This window comes from Elgaria multicarinata, chromosome 18, assembly GCF_023053635.1.
Source record: "Elgaria multicarinata webbii isolate HBS135686 ecotype San Diego chromosome 18, rElgMul1.1.pri, whole genome shotgun sequence".
In the NCBI taxonomy this organism is placed as follows: Eukaryota; Metazoa; Chordata; class Lepidosauria; order Squamata; family Anguidae; genus Elgaria; species Elgaria multicarinata.
The window spans coordinates 24,495,508-24,522,711 of NC_086188.1; the positions used below are offsets into that span (position 1 = coordinate 24,495,508).

Genomic DNA, 27,204 nt, shown 5'->3' on the forward strand with positions numbered 1-27,204 from the left:
CTGACAAGGCCTGGGCAGGTCTTTCCTTAGAATCATAGAATAGCAGAGTTGGAAGGGGCCTACAAGGCCATCGAGTCCAACATCCTGCTCAATGCAGGAATCCGAACACTTGTCAGTCACCTTTGGCTGGGGGGCAGCTAGAGATGGTAGGCATTGCCCTCTCTCTCTCTCTCCTGGACCAGCCTGCCTCGTGATCCCCTGAAGAACAGGTGCCTATTGATGCATTCGAAAATGAAAATCTAGCCTGCCTTTCCACTGAGGCACTCAAGGTGGGTGACGTGGGGTTGTAGCCCCAGAACACACTCAGAGTAGCTTACTTTTTAAATAGCCCTCAATCCCCCGCCACAGAAGCAGGCTAACACTGTGAATAGCTTATTAAGCTCCTGTGTGTAATTTGACCTCCCCCACCCCTCCGCCTAGGGTGACCCTATGGAAAGGAGGACGGGACTCCTGCAGCTTTAACAGTTGCATAGAAAGGGGGGTTTCAGCAGGTGTCATTGGTATGCATGCAGCACCTGGTGAAACTCCTTCATCACAACTGTGAAAGCTGCAGGAGCCCTGTCCTCCTTTCCACGCGGTCACCCTACCCCTGCCCCCTGTCCTCCTGCCCAAACAGAGCTGCTTTTTCTCCTCTGAAGCACTGGATGTTTGCAGGATCGGGACAAAACCTCATACACAGCCTCCCCCAGTCAGGAAGGACCAGATCCACCATCAAACCCCTGCAGGATCATTCACCAAGGAGGGAAAATCCCAAGTGCACCAAAAAGGGGTAAGTGGTTAGAAAACCTTGGGGATTTGCTGGATCATGACCAAACTCCACACACAACCTCTTCTAGTTGGGCAGCACCTGATCCACCATTGAGCCCCTGCATGTTTACTCCAAAGGAGCAAAACTCCTGAGTGCACCAAAAAGGGCGAAGTGGCTAGAAAACCTTGGGGGTTTGCAGGATCAGGAGGAAACTTCATACTCAGCCTCCTCTACTCATGAAGCACCTGTTGCTGCATCATCGCAACCCTGTGCCCTGACACTGGCGAACAGCAACGAGCAGAGCGGCAGCGGTTTTGACTGCTCTGGCCCTACAGTTCTCTAGGCGGCCAAGATAAGCCATGGCGACTGCCAGAACCTCCATCCACCCCAGGCAGAGTCCTGATCCAGAATAGGCCTTCTGGGCCTGCTGTTTACTTTTACAAAGCCATCCATGCAATTGCTTGTTGTGTGAATGGTGTCTGGTCCAAGTCACAGATCTCCTGTCTTTGTGTGTGCTTCTTTCAGCTGCAGGTACCTTGGGTGGACAAAGGGTCCGACTGCACTGTTCTCTGACGGGACGCCTTCCAGCCTCCTTGCATGGGATGAAGTATAGTGTGGGTATCGTAGGTGGTGGTGGACATCTTTCATGGTCTTCCAGGCTGTTTTTTGCTACATTTTTGGACTCTTGTTACAAGGCTTCTTTTGTCACTGAAGAGGCGGCAGAACAATAGAAACCGGACTAATTCAGGGCACTAGAAATATTAAATGCTACCCCAGATGATGAGCAACCTCTTTCCAATGGCTGCAGTTTGGGTTCATCATCCAAAAACTCTTATGTGGACAATTAACTTTCATCACTTCTGGAGGACATGAAAAAAGTGAAACTCCCAAAAGCCAAGGCCAAGTTGTCAGAAGAAATGGTGCTTTTATACTTGGTGGAAGAAGAGCTTGAGTTTAACTGTGATCCCGTAACTTACTGGAACTTTAAAAAGGCATCTTGGCCAGTCCTGTCAAAGTTGGCATTTCGGTCCCAAGCATTGTTCCATCGGAGAAATGGTTCAGTACATCCAATGAGAACACGAACTTTAGTCAGTCAGGGCTAGCAGTGGACCACTTCAAAAAACTTATATTTTTGAAAGTTACCCTTCCTTTGATATACTTCCAGTATGGAAACTAGTGAACAAGCTGCCCGTCTAAAACTTGATGCTCACTGGATAATTACTGTATTTGTGTAACTTGGATTGTTAAATGGCTCCAGCAGGGGCCATTTATGACATACAAATGTAGTTTTATTTTTCAATTTTCCATATGTCTACATGTGCTTTGTTTATAGTCCTTCAGGCCAGATATCGTACGTAAGTGTTTCTTTAAAAAAAAAACCCCACACATATTAGAATTAGACTTGTTTTGTCCCAATTATAAAATGTAGATAGATTTTAACTGAGAATTGTAAATGTTTCAAAGCAGTTTGAACAGACTGACATATAAACAGTTCAATTATGTAGGGGTTTTTTTATTCAGTTATGTAAAAACCATAAACCTGGTACTGTATATTAGTTGAACATTGCTTTAATTGCAAGAATCATTTTGTAGCTGTCAGAAGAAAGAAAGCTGTTTATAACTGAATTTCTACTTAGCAGGTTTTTACTGCAGGTCTGATGTACTTCAGGGGTAATGATAATATTCAAGTCCGATGTATGTACTAAGCAGGCGATTGAGTTAGTATTTGACTAGATTAAATTTAGAAGCATTATGAAACACCAGTTATAGAGTAACCTATAATCTTGCCATTCCGGGGTGCCCATTAAGGTCTTTTATACTGTAACTGGATTAGAGCGTGAGTATTTCTAAGCTCTTTGGGATATTTGTTTTCAAAATGTTCCAATTAATGTTTGTTATTTAATGTGGTGTATTGAAAGGTAAAAATATAAATTCTCATTGAATTTCTCATATATTGGTGCCCTTCTTAGAATGTTATAGAGCAGAATTACCCATAATTGACAGTGCCTGTCAGGCCAATAAGATATTGTAGTCTCAAATGGAAGTAAGAATAGTCAGTATTTTAATTGTAAACAGTTTGCTCATTCCACATTTTTGAAATATTATTCATCCCTGCATTTTTTGTGCATTGAATTTTTTTAGGGGGACATGAGTTGACTATGACCTTTAGGAAAGATGTAGTTTCATTAAAATACTGTACCTCTGCCTAATTTTGCATTTACTAGGTTTTAGTGTATTTATACATGGTGAACTCAATTTCTGAAATTAAACATCTTATTTGCAATTTAAAAAAAAGAGAAATTGTACTTTGTTGTCTGGTGTCACTGAGCATTGTACATTGTTTAGCTTGTTAAAAATGAAATTTTTAATAAAGGAAACTTAATTGTATGTTTATGTATTGTTTTATTTTTGACTAGCAAACAGACATTGGTTTTGCACAGGTTGGAATAGCCCTCAGTTTGATACAGTGAACACTTCAAGCAAAATTACGCAGGTGTTGGAGTCGGTCATATTGTGCCCCCCCTGTCTGAGTGAAGCCGCGTCCACTGGGACCCCTGGGCATGGCCCTTGCCATGGTGCCCCCCCTGAGCACCCTATGGGAGGGGTTTGTCCACTCCATTTCCTTGAGGGGGGTGCCCCACAGCAGGCAGAAGGGCAAGGCATCTACCTGTCTCTCCGGCTGCTAAAGTCCCCTGCCTTCAAACTGTACACAAAGCAATGTGCTGGTTAGGGAACACCATAAACGGCCCCTTTACAGGAATTTTGAAGGGGAGTAAAATCACGCTATTGCCCATTTTTAAATGGGAAAGGCAGTTCGACAAGGAACCAGTGACCTGGCAGGGTTGGGGAGGGGCTCCTCCCCAACAGGGGTCATAAAGCAAAGGTTGGAGAGACATCTGCTGGGGATTTCCAGCAGTGAGCAGGAGTTCAGGGGAGGGTGGTAGATGGCCTACTGAGGGGTGGAGGCTGGTATATTTTAAAATTTATTTCATTGTATCATAGAACTGATGTAGCTTCCATGGGCCAGAGGTGGGCAAAAAGTAGATCTGCAGATGTTTTGGACTCCTCCTCCCAGAATTCCTGACCATTGGCTATGCTGGCAGGGTCTTCTGGGAGTTGAAGTCCAAGACATCTAAGAGATGTCTGTCTGAAGACTCCCAGTGAGGAGACCCACCCTCACCCCGGCTCCTTGTCAAACCGCTCTTAGCGTCAGGTTTCTCCTAATGTTCAGCCAGAATCTGCCCTCCTGGAACATTTAAGCCCATTCTGCTGTCTGGGGCAGCAGAGAACATGCCTGTGTGCACCCTGCTCTGTGTCAGCCCTCCAGGGATTTGGAGAGGGCTATCCTGCCCCCCCACCCCGGTTTTCATTTCTCGAAGCTAAACACACCCAGCGCCTCCAACCTGTCCTCAAAGGCTTTGTCTTCTGTTCCGGTGACTGTCTCTGCTGGATCTGTTCCAGTGTGTCTAGGTCAGGGACACTTGCCTGCTGGCTGTGGGGATTCTTGCCAAGAAAGTTGGACTACATGGACCAGGGTCTGATCCTGCAAAGTGCTTCTTACATCCTTAAGCAGATGTGCAGACAGGGCCGGCGCTACCATTAGCCCACCTAGGCAGCTGCCCAGGGCGCAGACCTCAGAGGGGCGCAGTGCTGCCCTTTAAGGGTCACCGTTTTATACAAATTAGCTGTTTTAAGAAAAAAACATAAGGAAAATATAATAGTTCAGAAACTCTTCTTGAACAGCTGAATCAAATTTGGCAATTTTTGGGTGTGTGTGTGCAAGAAGCTCACCTTGCCTAGGGTACAAAATAGTCTGGTCCTGGCCCTGTGTGCAGACTCACAACAACCTAGCCAAGACTAGTTTTGCCTTATCAATAAAGAATTCCTAAGTATGCACTTTTGCTGTGTAGATTTGACACCCACATTCTTGTAAAAGAAAGCTCTTCCTAACTTCCTCCCCCACCGACTCTTCCACGACAATAAAATAAATATACTCGATTTTATTCGTCACATTTCTATCCTGCCCTAGCCTAATGACCTAGGGTGGGTCACACAAGTAGGAACAATTTTAAAGAACCACCCCAAACTTGAAAGTACAATCATCTACTGTGTGCCAGGAGGTGTACAGTTTGTAGGTGTGCCTTAGTCCCTGCTTGAAAGGCACATCGGAAGCCATCGGGTACCAGAACAGATTGTCCATCCAGCTGAGTTGTCTACTCTCAGGGGGTGGGGGGGAGAGAGACTTTTTTCCAGCCCGATACTCAAGATCCCACAGATGCTGGGATTGACCCTGGGGCAGGGGAATTGTCTGCTTTACCCCTGAGCTACGATCACACCACCACCACCAGCCCTTTCAGAGCCTACGTGCCTGAACTATGCACACACACACACACATCATGGCCAATCCATGTTTATTTCTAATCAATCAAACGCCAGGGCTAAGTCCTGGCCCCTTCTGTCCAAAAAGCAAAAGGATCCACAGAAATCAAGGTTCTGCAAAAAGGAAGCCTCAGTTCTGCAAGTTGTATAAAGTAAGTGAATTTGCAGTTCTCCTATTTCTGCTGTTGTTACTATCGTGCCAAATTCATTCTGCTTGTGCTAATCCTGGGCATGGGCAGAGGGGTGGGGGCACTGCAGCCCCTTCCATCTGACACCTAAAACTTTGCTTTAGAGATTTCACAAGGAATTGTCAACATGCTATTAAACAAACTACAACCATAATGGTTAGAAAACTTTTTTTTTGTTTTTGTTTTTAAAATAAAGCCGAAATTCCAGGGCTTTTCTGTGCACCTGTAGATTCACAACATATACAAAGTCTGGGCAGCAGCCAATATCTTTCTTCCCCTGTCCAGTTGAGAGAAAAAACCAACCGACTCACTCTGCCGTTCCAGACAGCAATGCGACACGCAGCTTCAGTCCCATTTAAGCCAACGGGGCATCTCAGCCCTACAATCACCCCGGTTCTTTCCTTCAGCAATGTAATGTCCTTGGGAAAAATGTGTATGTTAAAAAATGCACACAAAAATGCATTTAATTAATGCATACATTATGAAAAATGCAAAGGAAAAAAAGTATGACTTCCACAACAGATTTAAATTATCTATCTATCTTACAAGGTAGATGAAACAAACTTGACCTAAAACCCCTGACACTCCTGGTGAGACCGAGATCGAAAGATCTGCCTGTCCCCAACTGGGGGAGATCTTGGGATCTTCAACCAACGAATAACCATCTGTGATGCTGGATGAGCAAACCGCTGCACCAACAATAGAGCAGAAAACCAGAACTGGCCATTGATGGAACCCAAGAGGTTTATATAGGAAGGAAGCAGTTTGGAAGCTGTGTTAGAATGAAGAAGAGGCAGGCAGGTTGCTGTCCTCAGAAGACTGGCAGTGGTGCCTCTCGCTAGTTTTGTCGTTGAAACAGCTTCCTGAATGGCCCCCGTGTCCATGGGAACCTGTTGGTAACAGAACAAGACGGTGCTTAATTGGTCCTATCTGCTGAAGACTTACATCCAGTTAAGCTGTGATTCATCCCGAGAGGAGGGCTGGTTATATGCTGCAAGTACGTGGAAGCACAGAATATGGTAATGGATGAAGAACTGAGCTGAGCATCTCTCTCTCTTAAAAATCAAGATTCTAGACCACAAGATGCGCTTGAAAACATGTGCCCAACGTCTGCTGAAATCTCAGAAACCAGAGGTGGCTAACCTGCCTTCCAGCAGGGCTCTGAACCCCCACGGAGCCCCTTGTCTCTCCTCGCAGCCAGTAAAATCAGACTAAACAGGAGGCAACCAAACATGTTCTGTACAGGCTGCAGAATGTTTTTTTTTATCTTGCAAATGGTTCCATGGGTGTGCACACGGGGTGTGCCGGGTGTGCCCAGGTACACCCTACTGTCTCCGGGACCATCTCTGCTTTCCCACCACCCACCCCAATTGCTCGAATCAGGGCCTTTAAGGAGGATGGGAAAGTTTTTTCCAGAGCCTCTGAAAAGTGCGCAATTCCCCCAGACAGGCCAATGGTGGCCACCATTAACATGCCTGGGGGATTTACACACTTTCCAAAGACCTTAGGAAGTGTGCTTTCCTGCCCCCCGCACTCCAATCGGGGACCTTAAGGCCATGACTGCAGCAGTGGGGTGGGAAGAAGCACGGTTTCCCTTTAAGGAGCAGACCTCAATGAAATGTGCTGTTCACACCTATGAATGGCTCCCAGTTTGTTTCTGAGCCCAGTTCGTAGTACTCAACTTAGTTTCAACTGTACCACTTGGCTAGCTTCAAGTTCTGACTGAGTTTATTTATTCCTTGGGAATATATCAAAATAATAATTTTTCATACCTTATAAGGACAACATTATTATTTTTGAAATTCATGAACACTGGAGCCTCTTTTCTCTGTTAGAGATTTTTCATGGTTTGGAGTTATGCTTTATAAACACCTGCCTTAGTGATAGGTTAACAATGTTATTGTATTTTGTTTTCCATTTTAGGAATGGTGTCTATATGGAGCTAGAAAAGTAAGCCAGATTCCCAGGGAGCGAGCGAACAGGGAGCGAGCGAACAGGAAGAGCAAACAGGAGTTTGACAGGGGGAGTTCGGCAGGGGAGGCCAAGGGGGAGGCCTCTAAATAATAATAATAATAATAATAATAATAATAATAATAATAATAAATAAATAAATAAATTAAAAAAAGAGGTGGGGGAAAAAAAGAAAAGCATAAAGAGAAAAAAAACCCACAAACCCACCACCAAACAAAAGCAAAAAAAACCCCAAAAGATTACTTTCCCTTAAGACATCCTCATATAGTTGTGTACCTTCAGAGAGGCCACAGCAAAGCAAAGGCAATTCTACTATAATCAAAAAGGAAAAAAACCAAAGCAGAAATCGACAATATGGATGGAAAGGAGTCCCTAGAGGTGGTGACCTGCAAAGGGTGTGCAATGTTCGTGTTTCTGCCTGAGCTCAACATGGCGTATACCTGCAACAAGTGCAAGCTGGTGGCACTTTTGGAAGAAAAAGTGAGAGGACTTGTGCAGCGAGTGTCCACCCTCCAAGGAATAAGAGAAGTCGAGGAGTTCTTAGACCGAACGGTGGAACTGCAACAGCAACGAGAAGCACATGAGATTGAAGAACAACAGCCAGCTGAAGCAGAAGTGGAGTATGCTGAGGGGAGGAAAGCCTGGAGGAAGAGGAAACTCCCTGGAAAAGAGTGACAGTTAGGAGAGGAGGAACTAGAGGGCGTTCTGCACCGGTGGAGCCATTGCAGTTAAGCAACCGCTTTCAGCTTCTGGAGAATGAGACTGAAGGACAGTTTGCAGAGGAAGAAGTACAGGAGGCACCATGCAACAGTGACCAAGAGACAGAAGGTAGGTCAACCAAGAAGAAGCGAAGAGTAGTCATTGTGGGAGACTCCCTGCTGCGTGGGATTGAAACCCAAGTATGTCGTGAAGACCCATGGACTCGCCAGGTGTGCTGTCTCCTTGGAGCACAGATTAGAGATGTGACTGAAGGGTCACCGAAGCTCATAAAGCCCACGGACACATACCCCTTTCTTCTCATCCATGTGGGAACAAATGATGTCGCCAAGCAGAGCTATGAAGAAATCATTTCAGACTTTGAAGTTCTGGGAAGGAAACTGAAGAACTTTGGGGCCCAGGTAGTTTTCTCATCCATCCTCCCGGTTCTTGGAAGAGGATTAGAAAGGGAAAGAAAAATACTCCGGATGAACGACTGGCTTCAAAGGTGGTGCCGTCATGAGAGTTTTGGATTCTGGGACCACGGGCTACGCTACTTGGAACATGGACTGCTGGCAAGGGATGGGTTGCACCTCACAAGGGCTGGAAAGAATGAGTTTGGCCACAGCATGAAGAACTTCATCAGGAGGGCTTTAAACTGAATCTTGCGGGGGTGGGAGACGTAAACTTTGAGGCAACAATGGATGAAGGCCAATGCACCACAGTACAGAGAACAACTCCAACAGAGTCCCAAAATAGTGTCTGCAACAATGTAGGAACAAAGCCAGACTATAAAACACATGGTCTTCAATGTCTATATACTAATGCCCAGAGCATGGGAAACAAACAGAATGAACTTGAACTCTTATTACATGAAGGCAAATACGACTTGATAGGTATAACTGAAACTTGGTGGGATGACTCCCATGACTGGAATATAGCAATTGAAGGATATAACTTGTTCAAAAAGAACAGAAGAAATAGAAAGGGAGGTGGAGTTGCACTATATGTTAAAAATACCTATCCCTGCACAGAAATACAGGCGGATGAGATTGGGAGCCCCGTCGAGAGCGTCTGGATTAAAATAAATGGGGCTAGGAATAAAAAGAATATGATAATCGGAGTCTACTACCGACCACCCAATCAAGGAGAAGACGAGGACGAAACTTTTGAGAAACAAATTGCCAGTGTTTCAAGGAAGTGTGATGTAGTAGTGATGGGGGACTTCAATTACCCTGATATCTGTTGGGAGACCATTACTGCCAAAAGCGGCCCTTCCAAGAAATTCCTGACATGTATGGGTGATAACTTTCTCCTACAGAAAGTGGTGGAAGGAACTAGAGGATCGGCAATCCTTGACTTGTTATTGACCAATAGGGATGACTTAGTGGATAAAGTGGCAGTTATGGGAACTCTGGGGGAAAGTGACCACATCATACTTGAATTCTTGATTATGAAGGAGACAAAAGTCGAGCGTAGCCATACACGTACTCTGGACTTTAGGAAAGCTGATTTTAATAAACTCAGAACTATAATAAGTAAGGTCCTGTGGCAAGGGAGCCTAAAAAGAAAAGGAGTGCAGGATGGGTGGGAGTATCTAAAAAATGAAATTTTAAAGGCACAGTTACAAACAATTCCAACAAGGAGAAAAAATAGAAGACAACAGAGGAAACCATTGTGGCTCCACAAAAAGCTTATTGATGACCTGAAAACAAAAAGGGATACATATAGGAAGTGGAAGGAAGGCCAGGCTACAAAAGAAGAGTACAGACAAGTGGCGCAGAAGTGCCGAAATGGCGTCAGGAAGGCTAAAGCTGTGAATGAGCTGAGATTAGCGAGGGATGCTAAAAGCAATAAATAGGCTTTCTTCAGATACGTGAGTAGTAAAAGAGAGAGGAAAGAAATGGTGGTTCAACTGCTTAATGAGGATGGCAAATTGATAACAGACGACAAACAAAAGGCTGAAGTGCTCAATTCCTACTTTGCCTCGGTCTTCTCCCAAAAGCGGGTCTATGACCCCCCTGGAAAAAGTGAAGCAGAAGTTGAGGGGGCAGGATTGCAGTTTGAGATTGATAAACAAATGGTCAAAGAACACCTAATTTCCTTGAATGACTTCAAATCCCCAGGGCCCGATGAACTGCATCCAAGAGTAATGAAGGAGCTAGCGGAAGAACTCTCAGAACCTTTGTCTATTATCTTTGCAAAATCATGGAAGACGGGTGAGGTGCCGGAGGAGGGCTAACGTTGTCCCTATCTTCAAAAAGGGCAAAAAGGAGGAACCTGGGAACTACAGACCAGTCAGTCTGACATCCATCCCTGGGAAAATTCTGGAGCAGATTATAAAGAAATCAATCTGTAAACACCTTGAAATCAATGCAGTGATTACTAGAAGCCAACATGGATTTGTCAGGAACAAATCCTGTCAGACTAATTTGATCTCATTTTTTGATAGGATAACCTCCCTTGTGGACTGTGGGAATGCTGTGGATGTCATATATCTTGACTTCAGCAAAGCTTTTGACAAAGTACCACATGACATTCTGATTAACAAACTAGCTAAAAGTGGGCTAGATGGAACAACTATTAGGTGGATTCACAGTTGGCTACAGAATCGGACTCAAAGAGTACTTATCAATGGAACCTTCTCAAACTGGGGAGAGGCAACGAGTGGGGTGCCGCAGGGCTCAGTCCTGGGCCCAGTGCTCTTCAACATTTTTATTAATGATTTGGACGAGGAGGTGCAGGGAACGCTGTTCAAATTTGCAGATGACACAAAATTGGGTGGGATAGCTAATACCCTGGAAGACAGAAACAAACTTCAAAGTGATCTTGATAGGCTGGAGTGCTGGGCTGAAAACAACAGAATGAAATTTAATAGGGATAAATGCCAAGTTCTACATTTAGGGAATAGAAACCAATGCACAGTTACAAGATGGGGGACACTTGGCTCAGCAATACTACAAACGAGAAAGATCTTGGAATTGTTGTAGATCACAAGCTGAATATGAGCCAACAGTGCGATATGGCTGCAAGAAAGGCAAATGCTATTTTGGGCTGCATTAATAGAAGTATAGCTTCCAAATCACGTGAGGTACTGGCTCCTCTCTATTCGGCCCTGGTTAGGCCTCATCTAGAGTATTGCATCCTGTTCTGGGCTCCACAATTCAAGAAGGACGCAGACAAGCTGGAGCGTGTTCAGAAGAGGGCAACCAGGATGATCAGAGGTCTAGAAACAAAGCCCTATGAAGAGAGACTGAAAGAACTGGGCATGTTTAGCCTGGAGAAGAGAAGATTGAGGGGAGACATGATAGCACTCTTCAAATACTTAAAAGGTTGTCACACAGAGGAGGGCCAGGATCTCTTCTCGATCCTCCCAGAGTGCAGGACACAGAATAACGGGCTCAAGTTAAAGGAAGCCAGATTCCGGCTGGACATCAGGAAAAACTTCCTGACTGTTAGAGCAGTGCGACGGTGGAATCAGCTACCTAGGGAGGTTGTGGGCTCTCCCACACTAGAGGCATTCAAGAGGCAGCTGGACAACCATCTGTCAGGGATGCTTTAGGGTAGATTCCTGCATTGAGCAGGGGATTGGACTCGATGGCCTTGTAGGCCCCTTCCAACTCTGCTATTCTATGATTCTATATATTTGTATGAAAAGATAATAGCTTATGCTATTTATTATATAATATGTTTGATAGTAAAAGTTATTTGTATATTCATTCTGGGACTACTAGGACTGAAATGTTTAACCCATGTTTTTTCTATGACTAGTGCTATTCTGTCACTCTGAGCAACAGATTTCCATTCGAGAACAGGGGTGGGAGGGTGGCTGTTGCTCCCCTGTCCTGCTCGTGGTTGGTCACTATGAGAACCGAACACTGGACTAGATGGGGCCTTGGTCTGATCCAGCATCAGGGCTGTAGCCATTTCACGGACTACTAAAACCTCACCCCGCTGGTCTTGCTCCCTTTCAGAAATGGGCCGACGTTGTTTATCGGACGTGTGCCTTACTTTTCAGACCTACAGTGCTGCATGTGGGTCTTGGGTGTCGACATAGCATTTCTTGACCCTCTTTCATTGCCCGTCTTGGACCATGCCCCTTGCCTCTGGTCCTCCATATAAAAACAAGGGAGAAGCGATTCTCAAAGCACCTGGCCTAGTCATCCTGCCCAACGCGTTTCAGAAATACAAGCATTTCCTTCAGGGGCTTCCATAACGAGGCAGGCAAAGAGGACCGCCAGGGCAGCCCCAGCGGGACCTTCCCTCTCCCACAGGGCCCTCTGCCCTCAACTGGGAAGGAGGATTCCAGGAGAGAGAGGAAGAGGCGGGCAAAGAAGACCCCAGGCCATGTTGGACTCCCCACCTGCTCACTGGGCCATCTGCCATCAACTGTCCTGTGGGAATAATTCCAGGAGAGAGAAGGGGGTCGATGAAGATCATACTCGGCCCCTGCTCCCGGGGCTCCCGGCTCCCTGGGCTCCCTTCCACCAACTGCCCCGTGGGAAGGATCCTGTAGATTTTTTTTAAAAAAAGTTATATTGTTTTGTGGTACTTAATCTGTTACTTCAAAGCCACCTTGGCTGGATTTTGTATCCTGTAATAAATAAAAAAAGCAGAAACAAAATTTATATTAAATCACTATTCATATTTAAAGCATTTTAAAAATATAAAGGATTACAACAAACCATTTTCCATAACACAACCAATCATATATCTCCTATTATTGATAAATATAATTATAATACCATCCCAGGTAAGTAAACAAGACAAAACTAATTATTTAAAAATGTTTCCCCCCCCCCCCCTTTCAGGGTATTGTGAAACCAAAGTTGTTAGCCTTCCTGTGTTTGCATATGAGTTTGGTTTACTAGCCAGGACAGTGGCTCACTGTAGGTGACCCTTGAGATATATGCAGGAAGATGTCCTAACGTGAAGCCATCAGATTAAAGCTGAGTATGTGTGTAGTTGGTTGGGTTATAGAAAGTGGTTTGTTGTAATGTTTAATGGTTTTTAAAATGTGAGCAATGATTTTTATATAATTTTTTATATATAAAATCTGTTTCTAGAAGCCCTGGAAGAAGAAATTGTATTTCCGAAAATCTTTGGGCAGAATAGTATAGAATCATAGAATAGTAGAGTTGGGAGGGTCCTACAAGGCCATCCAGTCCAACACCCTGCTCAATCCAGGAATCCACCTCAAAGCATCCCTGACAGATGGCTGTCCAGCTGCCTCTTGAAGGCCTCTCGTGTGGGAGAGCCCACCACCTCCCAAGGTCATTGGTTCCGTTGTCGTACTGCTCTAACAGTCAGGATGTTTTTCCTGATGGTGCTGACACTTTGAGAGTCATTAGCCATGTGTTTTTTCTGTGCGGCATCCGGTGCCCTTCCCTTTCCATGGGTCGTGTGCCTCCTTCTGCCTGTCCTTGTACTTCAAAACTGGCTGATCAAGGGTCCGGCTTAGCTGGGCCTTGACAGGGCAGGGGACACTTGACTTACCCTTGGCGGCTGGCTTCCCCGGCCGCACACTTGGGTCACTTTAGGGTGATCAAAGGTAGCAGTTCCCCGCAACGGGAATTCAGTTTCAAGGATGCAAAGGAGTCTGCCCTCGTGGGGCCGATATTAACAATGGCAATCGGCAGCTTCCCGTCACGGGCCGCGAGAGCAAACTTGTAAGCCGAGTACACCTGGCGGGACACAAACCAAGAGTTTGTCAAGCTGGTGAAGGCTTAATAGAGAGCTGCAGAAGTATAGTGGCAAAGAGAACCAGAAAGACCTGGGTTCCAAACTCACTTTGGCCATGAACTGGCAGCCTCCAGCCTGCATTCTCACTCTCTCTCCCACTGCAGAAATCCCATCGGTCCCTCTCATGGTAACTCAGGTGAAAGCAGCCCAATGAGGGTTGAGTCTGCTCAGTAAGCTCAGAATATTGCCTATCAATTAGGGGGAAAATGGGGAGTGGGAAAGAAGGAGGGACTTGAGCCCCTTACAGCATGTAGTGTCCTGGAGGAGGACCCTGGCTGGCTGGCAGAAACTCAAAAGTCCTGCTAGAAGGCAGGGATATGCTACAACATTTTGATGCAGATTCTATCGGTTTGTAACAACCTCTCAGGATTGTTATGAGGATAACTGAGAACCATATGCAAAATGCAGTAAGAAAAAATATCACACAAGCTAAACACTCCGGCTAATACCGTAACAACTGCCTGCTCCATGAGGCTGAGTCCGCATTGTTTGCTACAGGCGCTCTCTGCTGTGCCAGGCGGCCCCCACAGCCCACCAGTAACTCACACGTACCTGCAGCGAAGACCCCGCCACGAGGACGGAGTCCGATTCAGCCAGGCGTTGGTAGACAAAGTCCACTTTCTCTTTGCTCACAGTGTCCCCGAAGAACGTCACGTCCGGCTTGAGGGGGCCGCCACATTTGCTGCAGGGGGGCACGCAAAAACTGCGCACCTGTTCATCTGACAGGAAGACATCTCCATCGGGGTTCACCCCACAAGCCTCGGCTGTCCACGTAGGGTTCAGGGCCGTGAAATGCGCCTGGAGTTCAGCACGGGACGTCTGGTCTCCACAGCTGAGGCACAAGACCCTGCAGGACAACGAGCTTGAAAAACACACACGCCCCCTCCGTGGTTTTCAGACACCCCTGGGACAGGCAGATCAGTTCTCTAGTGGCCTTTCCCAACCTGGTGCCCTCCAGGTCTGTGGGACTGCAACTCCCATCTTCCCCAGTCATCAGTGGCCATGCTGGCTGGGGACATGGGCATTGCTGTCCAAGAAATTTGGCAGGAACCAGGTTGGTGAAAGCTTTTCTCTTAGTGTCCTTTGAGGCTGAATCCCTTCCTCAACATCGCAAAGGCTGCCCCATCAGTTCCGCACCCCACATCCACCCAGCTCAAGTCTCCCTTCAGTCAGATGGGTGACTAAACTCACAGGTCAAAAATCACACTGTAGGGCTGTCACCCGCAAAAAGAAGTTTTCTGTTGATTCATTGATCAAAACACTTATGACAAATCGGTTCCATCTGTGAATGAATGGGCGGTCCTGAGATGCACAGAGTTTGTTTTTCGAAGACGCCCACTGCGTCACAGCCGAGAACATTTTGACCTCATCTTCTAAGATGGTGTCTCCATAAGGTGTGTTCTATAGATATTTTCTGTACGAAAAACAGTTGCTAATATATTTTTAATCATCTGCTGCTTGATAAATTGGTGGCACCCTTTTAGCCAATTAAATGCTTTTTTAATTGATTAGTCTAATAACCTTCGAAGTGACTAAACAACACAATCTTAAATATTATCCAATTGTCTGCTCCCTCCCTCTTGCAAAGACATTCCACCACCTGGAAAAACACCTGATCTTCATCCTGGTCTGTCTGGCGGCTGTTATTAGTGCAGCAAACAAAGTTCAACCCAAAGAGAGACTTGCCCTTTGAATGGATGCCAGCGTTGGCTACCAGGGCAGATCTGGAACAAGGAAGTAAAAAATAGCCAAAGGCAAGGGTGGAACCAAGTAATCTTCAACAATAATATTAGTAAAAGTTTTATTAAAGTGCCAGGTGCCTACACATTTCAAACGTGGTTGCGTTCTTCCTCAGGGCTTTAACTAAAAAACTAAGAAGTCCTTTGTATCATAATATTTATAATTAGAGGCATTTTACAAGTATCTGTACCTTTAAAATTTTATAATATCTAGTTAGAAAAACTTTAAAACAATATGTATAACAAAACATACAAATTATTATTATTATTATTAATATAGCACCATCAATGTACATGGTGCTGTACAGAGTAAAACAGTAAATAGCAAGACCCTGCCGCATAGGCTTACATTGCAATCAAAAAAGGTGTAATACATCATCATTCAGCTAATTGGAGTCTCTATGCAAAATATAACAACCAGGAAAAAATCATCTATGTTACAATAACAAACAACAGTCTTTACTTACAACGTTCATTCGTGAAGTTGTTCTGCAGAAGCTGCTAGGCTAGCATGATACAGGAAGAAGTGAGATATATAGGGAAAAGAGACCTTAACAACTAGTTGGAAACAGCTGTTTCTTATAACAATGCCGATAGTTCCAAAGACTCATTGAGGCCAGAGGGACTGATCGTATTAAGCCTGATGATCCATCTGGCCTCTCTCTCTAAAAGGATCCTATCAGATTTATTCTATAACTCAGAATGATAAATCTTTTAATTGATGTGATTTCTCTTTCCAATGATGAACTAATGGCGCTCCTTCTATCCCACATTTTATCTTGCTAATATGCTCACCTATCCTGGTTTTAACACTTCTTGTAGTTTTGCCAATATATAGTTTATTACAGGGACAGATTAAGCCATATACTACAAATCCTGTGTTGCAAGTGGTAAAATCTTTCAAAGGATATTCTCTGTTATCTGTTGGATTAACAAAGTGCTTTAATTTGAGAGAATGACTGCAATATTTACAATGTCCACACGGAAAATGTCCTGCAGGTGGACTTGATCCTGGTAGGAGATGGATCATCAGCTCCTCTGGCCTCAATGAGTCTTTGAAACTATCGGCATTGTTATAAGAAACAGCTGTTTCCAACTAGTTGTCAAGGTCTCTTTTCCCTATATATCTCACTTCTTCCTGTATCATGCTAGCCTAGCAGCGTCTACAGAACAACTTCATGAATGAATGTTTTAAGTAAAGACTGTTGTTTGTTATTGTAACATAGATGATTTTTTCCTGGTTGTTATATTTTGCATAGAGACTCCAATTAGCTGAATGATGATGTATTACACTTTTTTTATTGCAATTTGTATGTCTTGTTATACATATTGTTTTAAAGTTTTTCTAACTAAATATTATAAAATTTTTAAGGTACAGATACTTGTAAAATACCTCTAACTGTAAATATTATGATACAAAGGACTTCTTAGTTTTTAGTTAAAGCCCTGAGGAAGAATGCAACTGCGTTTGAAATGTGTAGGCACCTGGCACTTTAATAAAACTTTTACTAATATTATTGTTGAAGATTACTTGGTTCCACCCTTGCCTTTGGCTATTTTTTACTCCCCCACGGGGTTTTCCTTGCTTTTGCACAGATCTGGAGCAAGACAGAGGCAGAGGCCTGCTCTACAAGCTAGCCCAGGTGGTGTTTGGAGGAGAGGAAAGATCACCATGTCTTTCATGGCCTCCCAAAGTTGTGGCTGGTGAACCTCCCTGAAGCTGAGCAGAAGGTGACATGGAACCCTGGTTCTAGGCTTCTAGTGTAACCAGAGGTGCAGCTGGGGTTGGGGAAGACAAGAATTTCAACAAGATTTAAAGGCCTTTTCTCTGTCTAAACAATCATATGCTTGTTTAGACAGGGAAAAGGCCTACAACTTCCAGCTATGCTGGCTGGGGCTTGCTGGGAGTTGTGGGCCTTTTCTCTTTCTAAACATGCATAGGGTTCCACCCTCAATTAAATACCTACAGTGTATTTTAAGCACATTTGTTTTGGTTATCTTTAATATTTCATTATGACGACGGCCAGTGCAGGTCAAACAGTTGACTCCTTTCTTCTCAGCAAAAGGGATTTGGGGGGGTCATGTAGGAGTAGGGAACCTGGTGCCCATCAGATGTTTTGGACCATGACTCCCATCATTCGCCATGCTAGCTGGGGCTTAAGGGAGTTGTAGTCTAAAACATCTGGCAAGCACCAGGTTGCCTATCCAGTAGAGCAGCTGTCCACAACCTGGCACCCTCCAGATGTTTTGGACATCTCCCAGCATCCCCAGGCAACATGGCCAACAATAAAAAATTATGGGAGTTGTAGTCCAAAACATGGGGATGATGGGTGTTGCAGTCCTACACAACTGGAGGGCATCAGGTTGGGGAAGGTTGCTGTAAGCAAAACTGGACATGATGCAGCTTTCTACATACTTGAGGCCACTGATGCTGCAGGGTACTGAAGCCAAGCAGGTCTGGACCTAGCTAGTGAGCTGCATGAAAGACTACCAGGCAGTGGAGGCTGGTGACGGTGATGTCAGTGGGGCGGTGACTCCGCTCTGGGTTTCAGTCAGAACTCCAAAGGAGCCACTCAAGGTGCTTGGAGAGCTCCTTTAGAGTTCTGACTGGAACCTGGAGCGGATTCACTGCCCCACTGACTTTGGAGCCCCCAGCCCCCACTGCTACAAGGCATCCCAAGCAGGAGTGTGAGAGAAAGAATACAGCAAAGGAAGGGCCTGTGGGCCTGCTTCTCTAACTTTTATATTGTATTTTATATTATGGTTTTATACTGTTGTTTTATACTTTGAATGGTTTTAATTTTTGTGAACCGCCCAGAGAGCTCCGGCTATTGGGCGGTATAGAAATGTAATAAATAAATAAATTACTGCCTCCTCTCAGGGCTCCTGAGCGATATCGCCAGATGTGGCAAGGAGTGGGGTGGGAGGCCCTCCCCACAGGCAGAGCTGCCCCCCTTCCCGGCAGCCCGACTTCCCGCCTGGCCCTCCCGACCTGTGGGTGCAGCCGTGCAGCTCCATCAGGCGCTGGCTGCTGGCTTTGGTGTGGAGGGCGTCCACGTTCTGGGTCACCAGCCAGTGCAGCTTCCCCAGCGCCTCCCAGTCCTTCAGCGCCAGGTGCGCCACGTTGGGCCGATGGGCCGAGAAGAGAGGCCAGCCCACGAAGCTCCTGGCCCAGTAGCGCTGGCGGGCCATGGCGCTGCGGAGGAACTCGGCGTGCTGGACGGGCCGCCGGTCTGTCCGGGCGTAAAGGCCCACGCCTTCGGAGCGGTAGTCTGGGATGCCGGATTCGGTGGAGATCCCCGCCCCGGTCATCACGAAGAGCCTCCGGGAGCGCAAAACGAAGGCTTGCAGCTTCTGGACTTCCGCGGGGTCCAGGGGAGGGCTGGCCGGGACAAAGGGCAGCGTCCGAGCGGCCTTGGCTGCAGAGGAGTGGGAGCCGCAGCAGGCAGGCCCAGCGGCTGAGCAGGCTTGCAAGGCCTTCAGGGCAGAGGCCATGCTCATCTAGGGGAGAAGAGAAGAAGAGAAGGGGCAGCAGCAGCAGCTGCAGTGTCCAAATCTCCTCCTGTGGCATTTGGACCCAAAGACGCAGGGGCAGTCACAAGCACTTCGCCTGGCGATTGCGGGGTGGGAAAGAGTCACCTGCTGAATTTCTGCCTGCACTGCAGTCAAAGCAAGCAAGGGGCGGTCTCGTACAAAGCACCAGAATAATGTTTATCATTTTCTTGTAACCGTTTTCACCCCTCCGTCCTCCAAGGAACTGAGAGCAAGCGGACATGGTTCTCCCAAACCCATTTCGTCCTCATGACAACCCGGCAAGGTAGGTTAGGCTGAGAGATCATGACTGGCGCTAGGTCAGTCACAGGTGTGGCCGGGATTTGAACTCACGTCTCTCTGCTTTTAGCCTGACACTCTAAACAGGACATCGCAGTAGTTTAGCAATGGAATAGGAGGGTGACCATAACCTCTGAACTTTCAAAAAGCAGAACGCTGTCAAAAGAGGTGGAGGCGGGGCTTCTTTTGTGTGGGAGGCAGGGCACTGGGTCCAAGGCTCTCCTGCCATGTATGCCACTCCTGAATTTCAGGTGTGTGACAAGCTGCAGATGCTCCATGACAAGGAAGCACCACTCTGTGCCTGCTCAGAGATACTCTCTCCCCTATATGCTCTCTTTAAAGGGGTCTTAGCAAAATATGAAAAGGGGCTGGAGTTAAATGGTTAAAGGGGAAGGGAGGGCAGACCCAAAATGCCAGGGGATTTCTGGAAATGCCTCTGTGAGGGCCACAGGAGCCTCGCCAGCAACAAGACTGCAGGACACGGAATAATGGGCTCAAGTTACAGGAAGCCAGATTCCAGCTGGACATCAGGAAAAACTTCCTGACTGTTAGAGCAGTACAACAATGGAACCAGTTACCTTGGGAGGTTGTGGGCTCTCCCACACTAGAGGCCTTCAAGAGGCAGCTGGACAGCCATCTGTCAGGGATGCTTTAGGGTGGATTCCTGCATGGGTTTGGACTGGATGGCCTTATAGGCCCCTTCCAACTCTACTATTCTATGATTCTAAGACAGAGAAAAAGAACTGGCTATTCTCACTTTGAATCAGCCTTCCCTGGAGTTGTAGTCCAACACACCGGGAGGGCGCCTCGTTGTGGGAAGGTTGCTCTGAATAATTGTGGGAAACTATCTACTGACAGGCCGATCCTGCGCTTGCTTACTCAGGTGTAAACCCAAGTAAGTGGGTGTAACACTGCAGCTCGAGTTATTTTGCTCCGGTTTCGAGCTATTAAAGGCGGCGGGGTGGAGGGGCGGGCGGATAGCCCTGCTTAAAAGGACTCTAAATACACCCGTTGTACACGCACTATTTGCACGTGTGAAGCTTGTGACGGGGAGCCAGACTTTTCTAGGCCAAAGGATCGTGAGAATACACGCTTTAAACTTGAAGTTGCATAGGCACCTTCAGAAGAAGCGGAGGAATACACGTATCTATCTCTAGATCAACTTGCTTAGTAAAACGAACACTGGACGAACACGAGGGTTGCAGGGGCTTTGCAAAGCTTTTCTCTCCCTCGCTCGCTCTTTCCTCTTTGCACGCTCGGGATCCCCGCACACTCACCTCTCCCTGCACGCCGAAGGGTGCAATCGACCTCCAGGCACAAACGCTGCAGCCGGAGAGCGTGGGCTGCTGGGAAATGCAGTTCCCTTCGGAGGGGGGGAGAAATAAAAACCACAACTCCCACAATCCACCCGGTGCACAACAGCTGGCAGCCTTGGGTGCTAGTGTGCCCCGGGAGCTTGCTTCGCCTCAGGGATCCGTGTCGCTGTCGCCGCCGCCGCCGCCGCCCGTGGGGCGCTGTGAGGTCACAGAGAGGCCGGCGCGGCGCCCCCCGTGGAACTGCCCCGTGGCCCGTCCGTGGGGCTGACCCCCGAGCAAGCCTGCTGCGCGCTGGGCGACGTTTCCCCTCGAGCCTTTAATGCCTGGCACGCGTCGTGGACTACCACTCCGATCATCCCCAGTTCATGGGAGTTGCAGCCCAACGCATTTGGAGTCCCTGGGTCCTCTGAGCATAGCTGGAGTTCTCATTAGTAGCTGGCGGTGGAGGGGCAGGCCAGGAGCCAGCCTAGAAGTTCCAGGGGAGGGAGCTGCCCAAAAAAGTAGCTCTTTTCGTTTGAAAGCCTTTTAAAAACAAAACTGTAAACTGGTTTTTAATTATTTGTTTGTACAAAATACCCGTATTTCTTTGATTGTAAGACTCCATCGATTGTAACACACACACTAATTTCAGTACCACCAACAGAAAAAAAAACCTAAGACACACCCTCGATTCTAAGACGCACCCCATTTTTAGAGATGTTTATATGGGGAAAAAAGTGCGTCTTAGAATCGAAGAAATAGGGTAATAATTGGGGGGGGGGGAGAAAATTTAGCAGGGCTGCCCCACACCCCAGCCCTCCTTACAGGCCTGCAGAAAGCGGAATGCATTTTCTCAGCGACAAGGTATGGCGGTAAGCTGCCCTTGTTGTCACGCCAAGTCTTGGTTTGGTCTTGATTGGGCAATTAAGGCCACCCCCCCCCCCACCCCTGTAACTGTATAAAAGACCTGCTCCCAGGGGGCATGAAAAGTGCTACAACTGCTTCCAGCTTTATCACACCAGCGTTACACTGTGCAATCACTGCGAATTGCATGCAAAGGACTCAGAAGTTTTCCACCTTATACTCTGCTTTGATTATGAAGTTCTCCAGTGCAGCCTGCCTTAATTGTGTTGTTTGTTGTTGTTTATTCGTTCAGTCGCTTCCGACTCTTCGTGACTTCATGGACCAGCCCACGCCAGAGCTTTCTGTTGGCTGTCGCCACCCCCAGCTCCCCCAAGGTCAAGTCTGTCACCTCCAGAATATCATCCCTCCATCTTGCCCTTGGTCGGCCCCTCTTCCTTTTGCCTTCCACTTTCCCTAGCATCAGCCTCTTCTCCAGGGTATCTATTTAGCCCCTACATTTTGAGCATATCTTCCAAGCTGCCGCTGGGGTGCAGGAACAGGATTTTTAAAAAATGCTTACACCCGTGTAAGCTTTAAAGATAAAGACACCAAAACTGGCACAGTAATAGATATTAGGGAGAGCTTTAAGCATACCAAATTTGAATTGGATTGGGTCATCCATTGATTTTTTAAATGATTTTTTACATTTCCCCCCTTAAACTCACTTCCTGGTATGCAAACGATCGCTGTCGCCCGGTAGCAAAAACAACAACAAGGTTAGCGCTACGGGGATAATCCGAAAGAAGCAGGTACGTGGCATGAAGCTTTAAGCCGATGTGGGTCAACACCCCTGTCTGCATTTTTGGGCTCTTTGGGGGTGGGGGCTACAAGGACTGTTATGACGAGTGCCTGGACTTCAAATTTTACCACTACGCCACTGGGGAAGGCTGTTTGCATCTTGTTTTACTCCACACCCTCCTCAGCTGATTCCTGACGAGCCAGCCATTCCAAAATGGCTCAAGAGCAGACTGGGCGGTTTGTTTTCCCCATCAGTTGGCATCCCCCTATTGCCACAATTTTTCTGGTGGAGGCCAAGCTCGCATGCTTTACGTCTGCCTTCCCCCACCTGGGGGGGATCTACACTACTGCTTTTAAAGCGCTTTAAAGCACTTTGAAAACGTTTTGAAAACTGTATATGCAGTGTGTCCTGGGCCCCAACAGTTGTTAAAACTGTTATAAAGCGCTTTAAAGCAGTAGTGTAGATCCCCCCCCCCCCGGTGACCTCCAGATGTGTTGATGGCTCTCTCTACGACAAGATTCCTACGTTTATAGCTTGTTTTTCCCCGCTGGAGTTCCACTCACATGTGGTCCCCAGGAAAGGACGCTCATCGACAGCTCAGTGCTGCAAATTCTTCTTACCCTGTGCATTCTGGTCATTAAACAGCAACAGCAAAAGGCACGAAATATTCTCTCAGAAAACTAATGTCTCCAAAAGTAAAGTTCGGAGGAAAGGATGCCCCCCTCTAGAGAATCTTTAATTGCAAGGTCTAATAGTGACATATGGTAACACACAAGTAATAAAAACCCTAATAAAGCCAGTTTCCTAAAATCTGTAACAACATAAGCATCAAAAATATCAGTGGCCTGATAGTATCAAATCAAATCTGTGAAAAGATTAAAATCAACAACAATTTGAGGTCACATGGTTATTTTATTTATTTATTTATTTATTTATTTATTTTATTACATTTATATACTGCCCCATATCTGAAACTCTCTGGGTGGTTTACAAAGATTAAAACACAGAACATTAAAAAGAAATATATAAAATTAAAAAGCATAAAATACAAACAAAAACAGACAATACCCATTTAAAAACAACTATCCTGGGGTCAGTTAAAAAAACTCAGCAAATTCTGTTAAATGCCTGGGAGAAGAGAAAAGTCTTGACCTGGCGCCAAAAAGATAACAATGTTGGCGCCAGGTGAACCTCGCTGGGGAGATCATTCCACAGTCGGGGGGCCACCACTGAAAAGGCCCTCTCCCTGGTTGCCATTCTCCAAGCTTCCCTTGGGGTAGGCACCCAGAGGAGGACCTTAGATGTTGAGTGTAGTGTATGGGTAGGTTCATGTCGGGAGAGGCGTTCCATCAGGTATTATTTATTTATTTAGAGTATTTTTATCCCGCACCTCAGCCAAAAGGCTCTCGGAGCAGCTTACAATGTATCAATAAAGAAGACAGTCCCTACCCTCAGGCTTACATTCTAAAAAAAAAAAAAAAAGACATGACACACAAGGAAAAGTGTATGGGGAGGGAAGAGGGCGAGGCATTCCATCAGGTATTGTGCTCCCAAGCTGTGTAAGGCTTTATAGGTTAAAACCAGCACCTTGAATTAGGCTCAGAAACATACAGGCAGCCAATGCAAGCGGGCCAGAGTGGGTCTTATACGCTCAAATCTTCTGGTCCTGGTTTTCAATCTGGCCACTGCATTTTGCACAAGCTGCAGCTTCCGAACCGTCTTCAAAGGCAGCCCCACGTAGAATGCATTGCAGTAATCTAATCTGGAGGTCACCAGAGCATAGACAACTGAAGCCAAGTTATCCCTGTCCAGATAGGGGCGTAGCTGGGCCACCAACTGCAGCTGGTAGAAGGCACTCTGTGCCACCGAGGCCACCTGGGCCTCAAGTGACAGAGACAGTTCTAGGAGAACCCCCAAGCTATGAACCTGCTCCTTCAGGGGGAGTGCAACCCCATCCAGAACAGGTTGAACACCCACTGTCTGGTCACTAACAGCATCTCAGTCTTGTCTGGATTGAGTTTCAGTTTATTAGCCCTCATCCAGTCCATTGTTGCATATCCACAGCCTCACCTGATGAAGATGAAAAGGAGAAGTAGAGCTGAGTGTTATCAGTGTACTGATGACAGCGCACTCCAAAACTCCAGATGACCACACCCAACGGTTTCATGTAAATGTTAAACAACATGGGAGACAAAACTGACCCCTGCAGAACCCCATACGATCAATGTTCCCCCAATACCACCTTCTGGAGCTGACCAGCCAGGTTAGGAGCGGAACCACTGTAATGCAGTACCTTTCACTCCCAACTCAGCCAGACGCTCTAGAAAGATACCACAGTCAATGGTATCGAAAGCTGCTGAGAGATCAAGGAGAATCAACAGAGTCATGCTCCCTCTGTCTTTCTCCCGACATAGGTCATCATACAGGGTAACCAAGGCTGTTTCCATGCCAAAACCAGGCCTAAAACCTGGTTTTGGTACAGTTATAGATTTTAGACAACCAGGTCTAATAGGCTTCTCTATTTGAAGAGCTTTCCAGTCCATGGCTGGTTTAGAGATAAAAGAACCACTAGAAGGGAAAGCAGAGCAGAGGCCAGAAGTCCACAACAGCACAATAAGCAGACAGGCTCACACAGGTCACCTTGTGCCATGTGCCAGTATTCCCTAGTTTGGTGAGATGTATTGCATTTCTGCTTAAATGTTCTTACTTATTTTTGAATTTGCATCTATACATACCAATTAGCATATGCAATTTTTAAGCAAATCGGTGTCCTCTTTTCATGGTGATGAATATCCTCTTTTTTTGGCAATGTGTAAGTGGCCACCCAAGACAGGCTCCATTTATTTTGATGAAAAGCAACCAAGAGTCTTGTGGTACCTTAAAGATGAACACTTTATTAGGTCAGCAGCTGAAGTGGATTGCAGTCCACAAAAGCTTGTGTCATAAACAGATTTGTTTGTTTTTATGGTGCTGGAAGACTCTTGGTTGCTTTTGCTGCAACAGATTAACACAGCTGCCCCACAGGACTTTATTTTGGTGGAGTGTTAGGGCATCTAACCTGCTCTGACCTGTGGCTGTGCCCAGATAGTGAGAAGACTGCCCAGAGAGCTTCGGCTATGGGGCAGTATATAAATGTACTTAAATAAAAGTAAATAAATAAAAGACAGCAGCTGCATTTGCTGTGCTTTCCTCCTGGTCAAATGGATGTGTAGAATCATAGAAGAGTAGAGTTGGAAGGGGCCTATAAGGCCATCCAGTCCAACCCCCTGCTCCATGCAGGAATCTACCTTAAGGCATCCCTGACAGATGGCTCTCCAGGTGCCTCTTGAAGGCCTCTAGGGTGGAAGAGCCCACGTCCTTCCTAGGCAACTGGTTCCATTGTCATACTGCTCTTACAGTCAGGAAATTTTTCCTGTTGTCCAGCCGGAATCTGGCTTCCTGTCACTTGAGCCCATTATTCCGTGTCCTGCACTCTGGGAGGATCAAGAAGAGATCCTGGCCCTCCTCTGTGTGACAAACCTTTCAAGTATTTGAAGACTGTTATCATGTCTCCCCTCAACCTTCTCTTCTCCAGGCTAAACTGGCCCAGTTCTTTCAGTCTCTCCTCATAGGGCTCTGTTTCCAGACCCCTGATCATCCTCGTTGCCCTCCTCTGAACCCCCTCCAGCTTGTCTGCGTCCTTCTTGAAGTGTGCTGCCCAGAACTGGACGCAATACTGAACTGTACATTTCTCCTTACCTCTCGTGCAGCAGTGAAGTGGTTAAGCAGGAGAAAGTTCACGAGTCCAGCGTTTTTATGTGCTGCTAACCTCGGAGCAAAGGGCCCCCGTCTTCTGCTCAGCCACCAAGGGGTGGTGGTGGTTCAGGCAGCCCAGCTTTCTGCTTGCAGGTGCCATCAAGTTTCTCGCAGAGCAGCACCCAGTTGCAGTGTGAAGTCTGGAGGCTGCAGATGAGCAGCAACGATGAAGGAAGGCAGCTGGCACCGGAAGGAAGGAAGGCAGCCCTGAAGAATTCTTGCCAAGTTTGATCAGTACTGCATGCAGTTGACACAGGACTGCCTGGCTGCAGGCGTCCAGGAGAACCGATCAGGTCGCACACGTTCCAAATAAGACTCAGTGCCTCCTGCCTACAATGCTGGCCGGTCCCAGGAGAGCTGCTGTTGGTCCAACAAGCCCCTGATGATCTGCTTGCATGCCTCATTTCTCTCCCTGCACAGGTAAGAAATCCTTCCAGCTGCAGATACCAGGAGACAGATAAAAGAGCAGAGGAGGTGAAAAGGAGCCAAGATGTTTCCCTTCGGGTTCTCAGCAGAGGAGACATTCTATGGGGAGATTTTCTTTCCCTATGGCAATTCCGGCTATTTTTATGTAGCTGCGGCTGTGCATTTGATGAGACAGCTGTGCAACCCCAAATTTAAATGTTGAAGAGGGCGGTGGGGTGCTGGAATCCAGGCTCTCTGTGTGGTGTTTGAGAGACTGCAGCTCCCAGAAGCTGCAGTGCTTTTCACTCCTGCTGGGCTAAGAATTGCCAGCTCTCCTGCTCTATGGTGCCAGTAGCAGCTGCAGTACAAAAAGGCCAGCATTTTAATGGGGAGCCCCCTTTCTATTTCTTCTTTTGGTTGTGCTTGGATCGTCTCGCCCTTTCTCTTTCAGCTGGGCTTGGACCATCAGGATATAATGAATGGCGCTTTCGCCTGCTATTTATTATGTAGTGCCCAGCTAAAAACATGACTGGAGTGTGGCCAAAGTAGCTAAAGTGGGATGGAAGTCAGTAAGGAAAAAAGTGATTTAAAAAGTATAAGATGATGATGATGATGATGATGATGATGATTATACATGCATCAGCCCAAAATAACATGACCTAGTTTTTGAAAAGTGCTGAGCACTCCCCCTGCATCCTTCAACATCAGAGGTGCTGAGGGGAGGGCACTTTCATTGCCTTTGCAATCAGGTCAGAAAAAACGAGCGCATTCC

At 46.5% G+C, this 27,204-nt stretch overlaps 1 protein-coding gene across 7 annotated transcripts; it reads right to left on the reverse strand.

The window, feature by feature from the left end:
- Positions 1-3,189: 3,189 nt before the first annotated feature.
- SIRT4 (sirtuin 4) lies at positions 3,190-18,991 on the reverse strand. Of its 7 annotated transcripts, none has more exons than XR_010026279.1 (5): positions 18,457-18,991; positions 14,278-14,572; positions 13,480-13,667; positions 12,347-12,493; positions 6,158-6,206 (listed from the first exon to the last, which is right to left on the reverse strand). XR_010026279.1 is itself a non-coding variant. In XM_063143941.1 (4 exons), the coding sequence occupies exons 1-3, from the start codon at positions 18,963-18,965 to the stop codon at positions 13,515-13,517; spliced, it is 957 nt and encodes a 318-aa protein (XP_063000011.1). In that variant the 5' UTR covers positions 18,966-18,991; the 3' UTR covers positions 4,552-5,735; positions 13,480-13,514. The 7 variants fall into 7 exon arrangements, 4 of the variants coding, with proteins under 4 accessions (XP_063000011.1, XP_063000009.1, XP_063000010.1 ...); XR_010026280.1 differs by lacking the exon at positions 6,158-6,206 and adding an exon at positions 7,801-7,845; XR_010026278.1 differs by lacking the exons at positions 12,347-12,493; positions 13,480-13,667 and adding an exon at positions 3,190-4,434 and having other exon boundaries at positions 5,628-6,206.
- Positions 18,992-27,204: the final 8,213 nt, after the last annotated feature.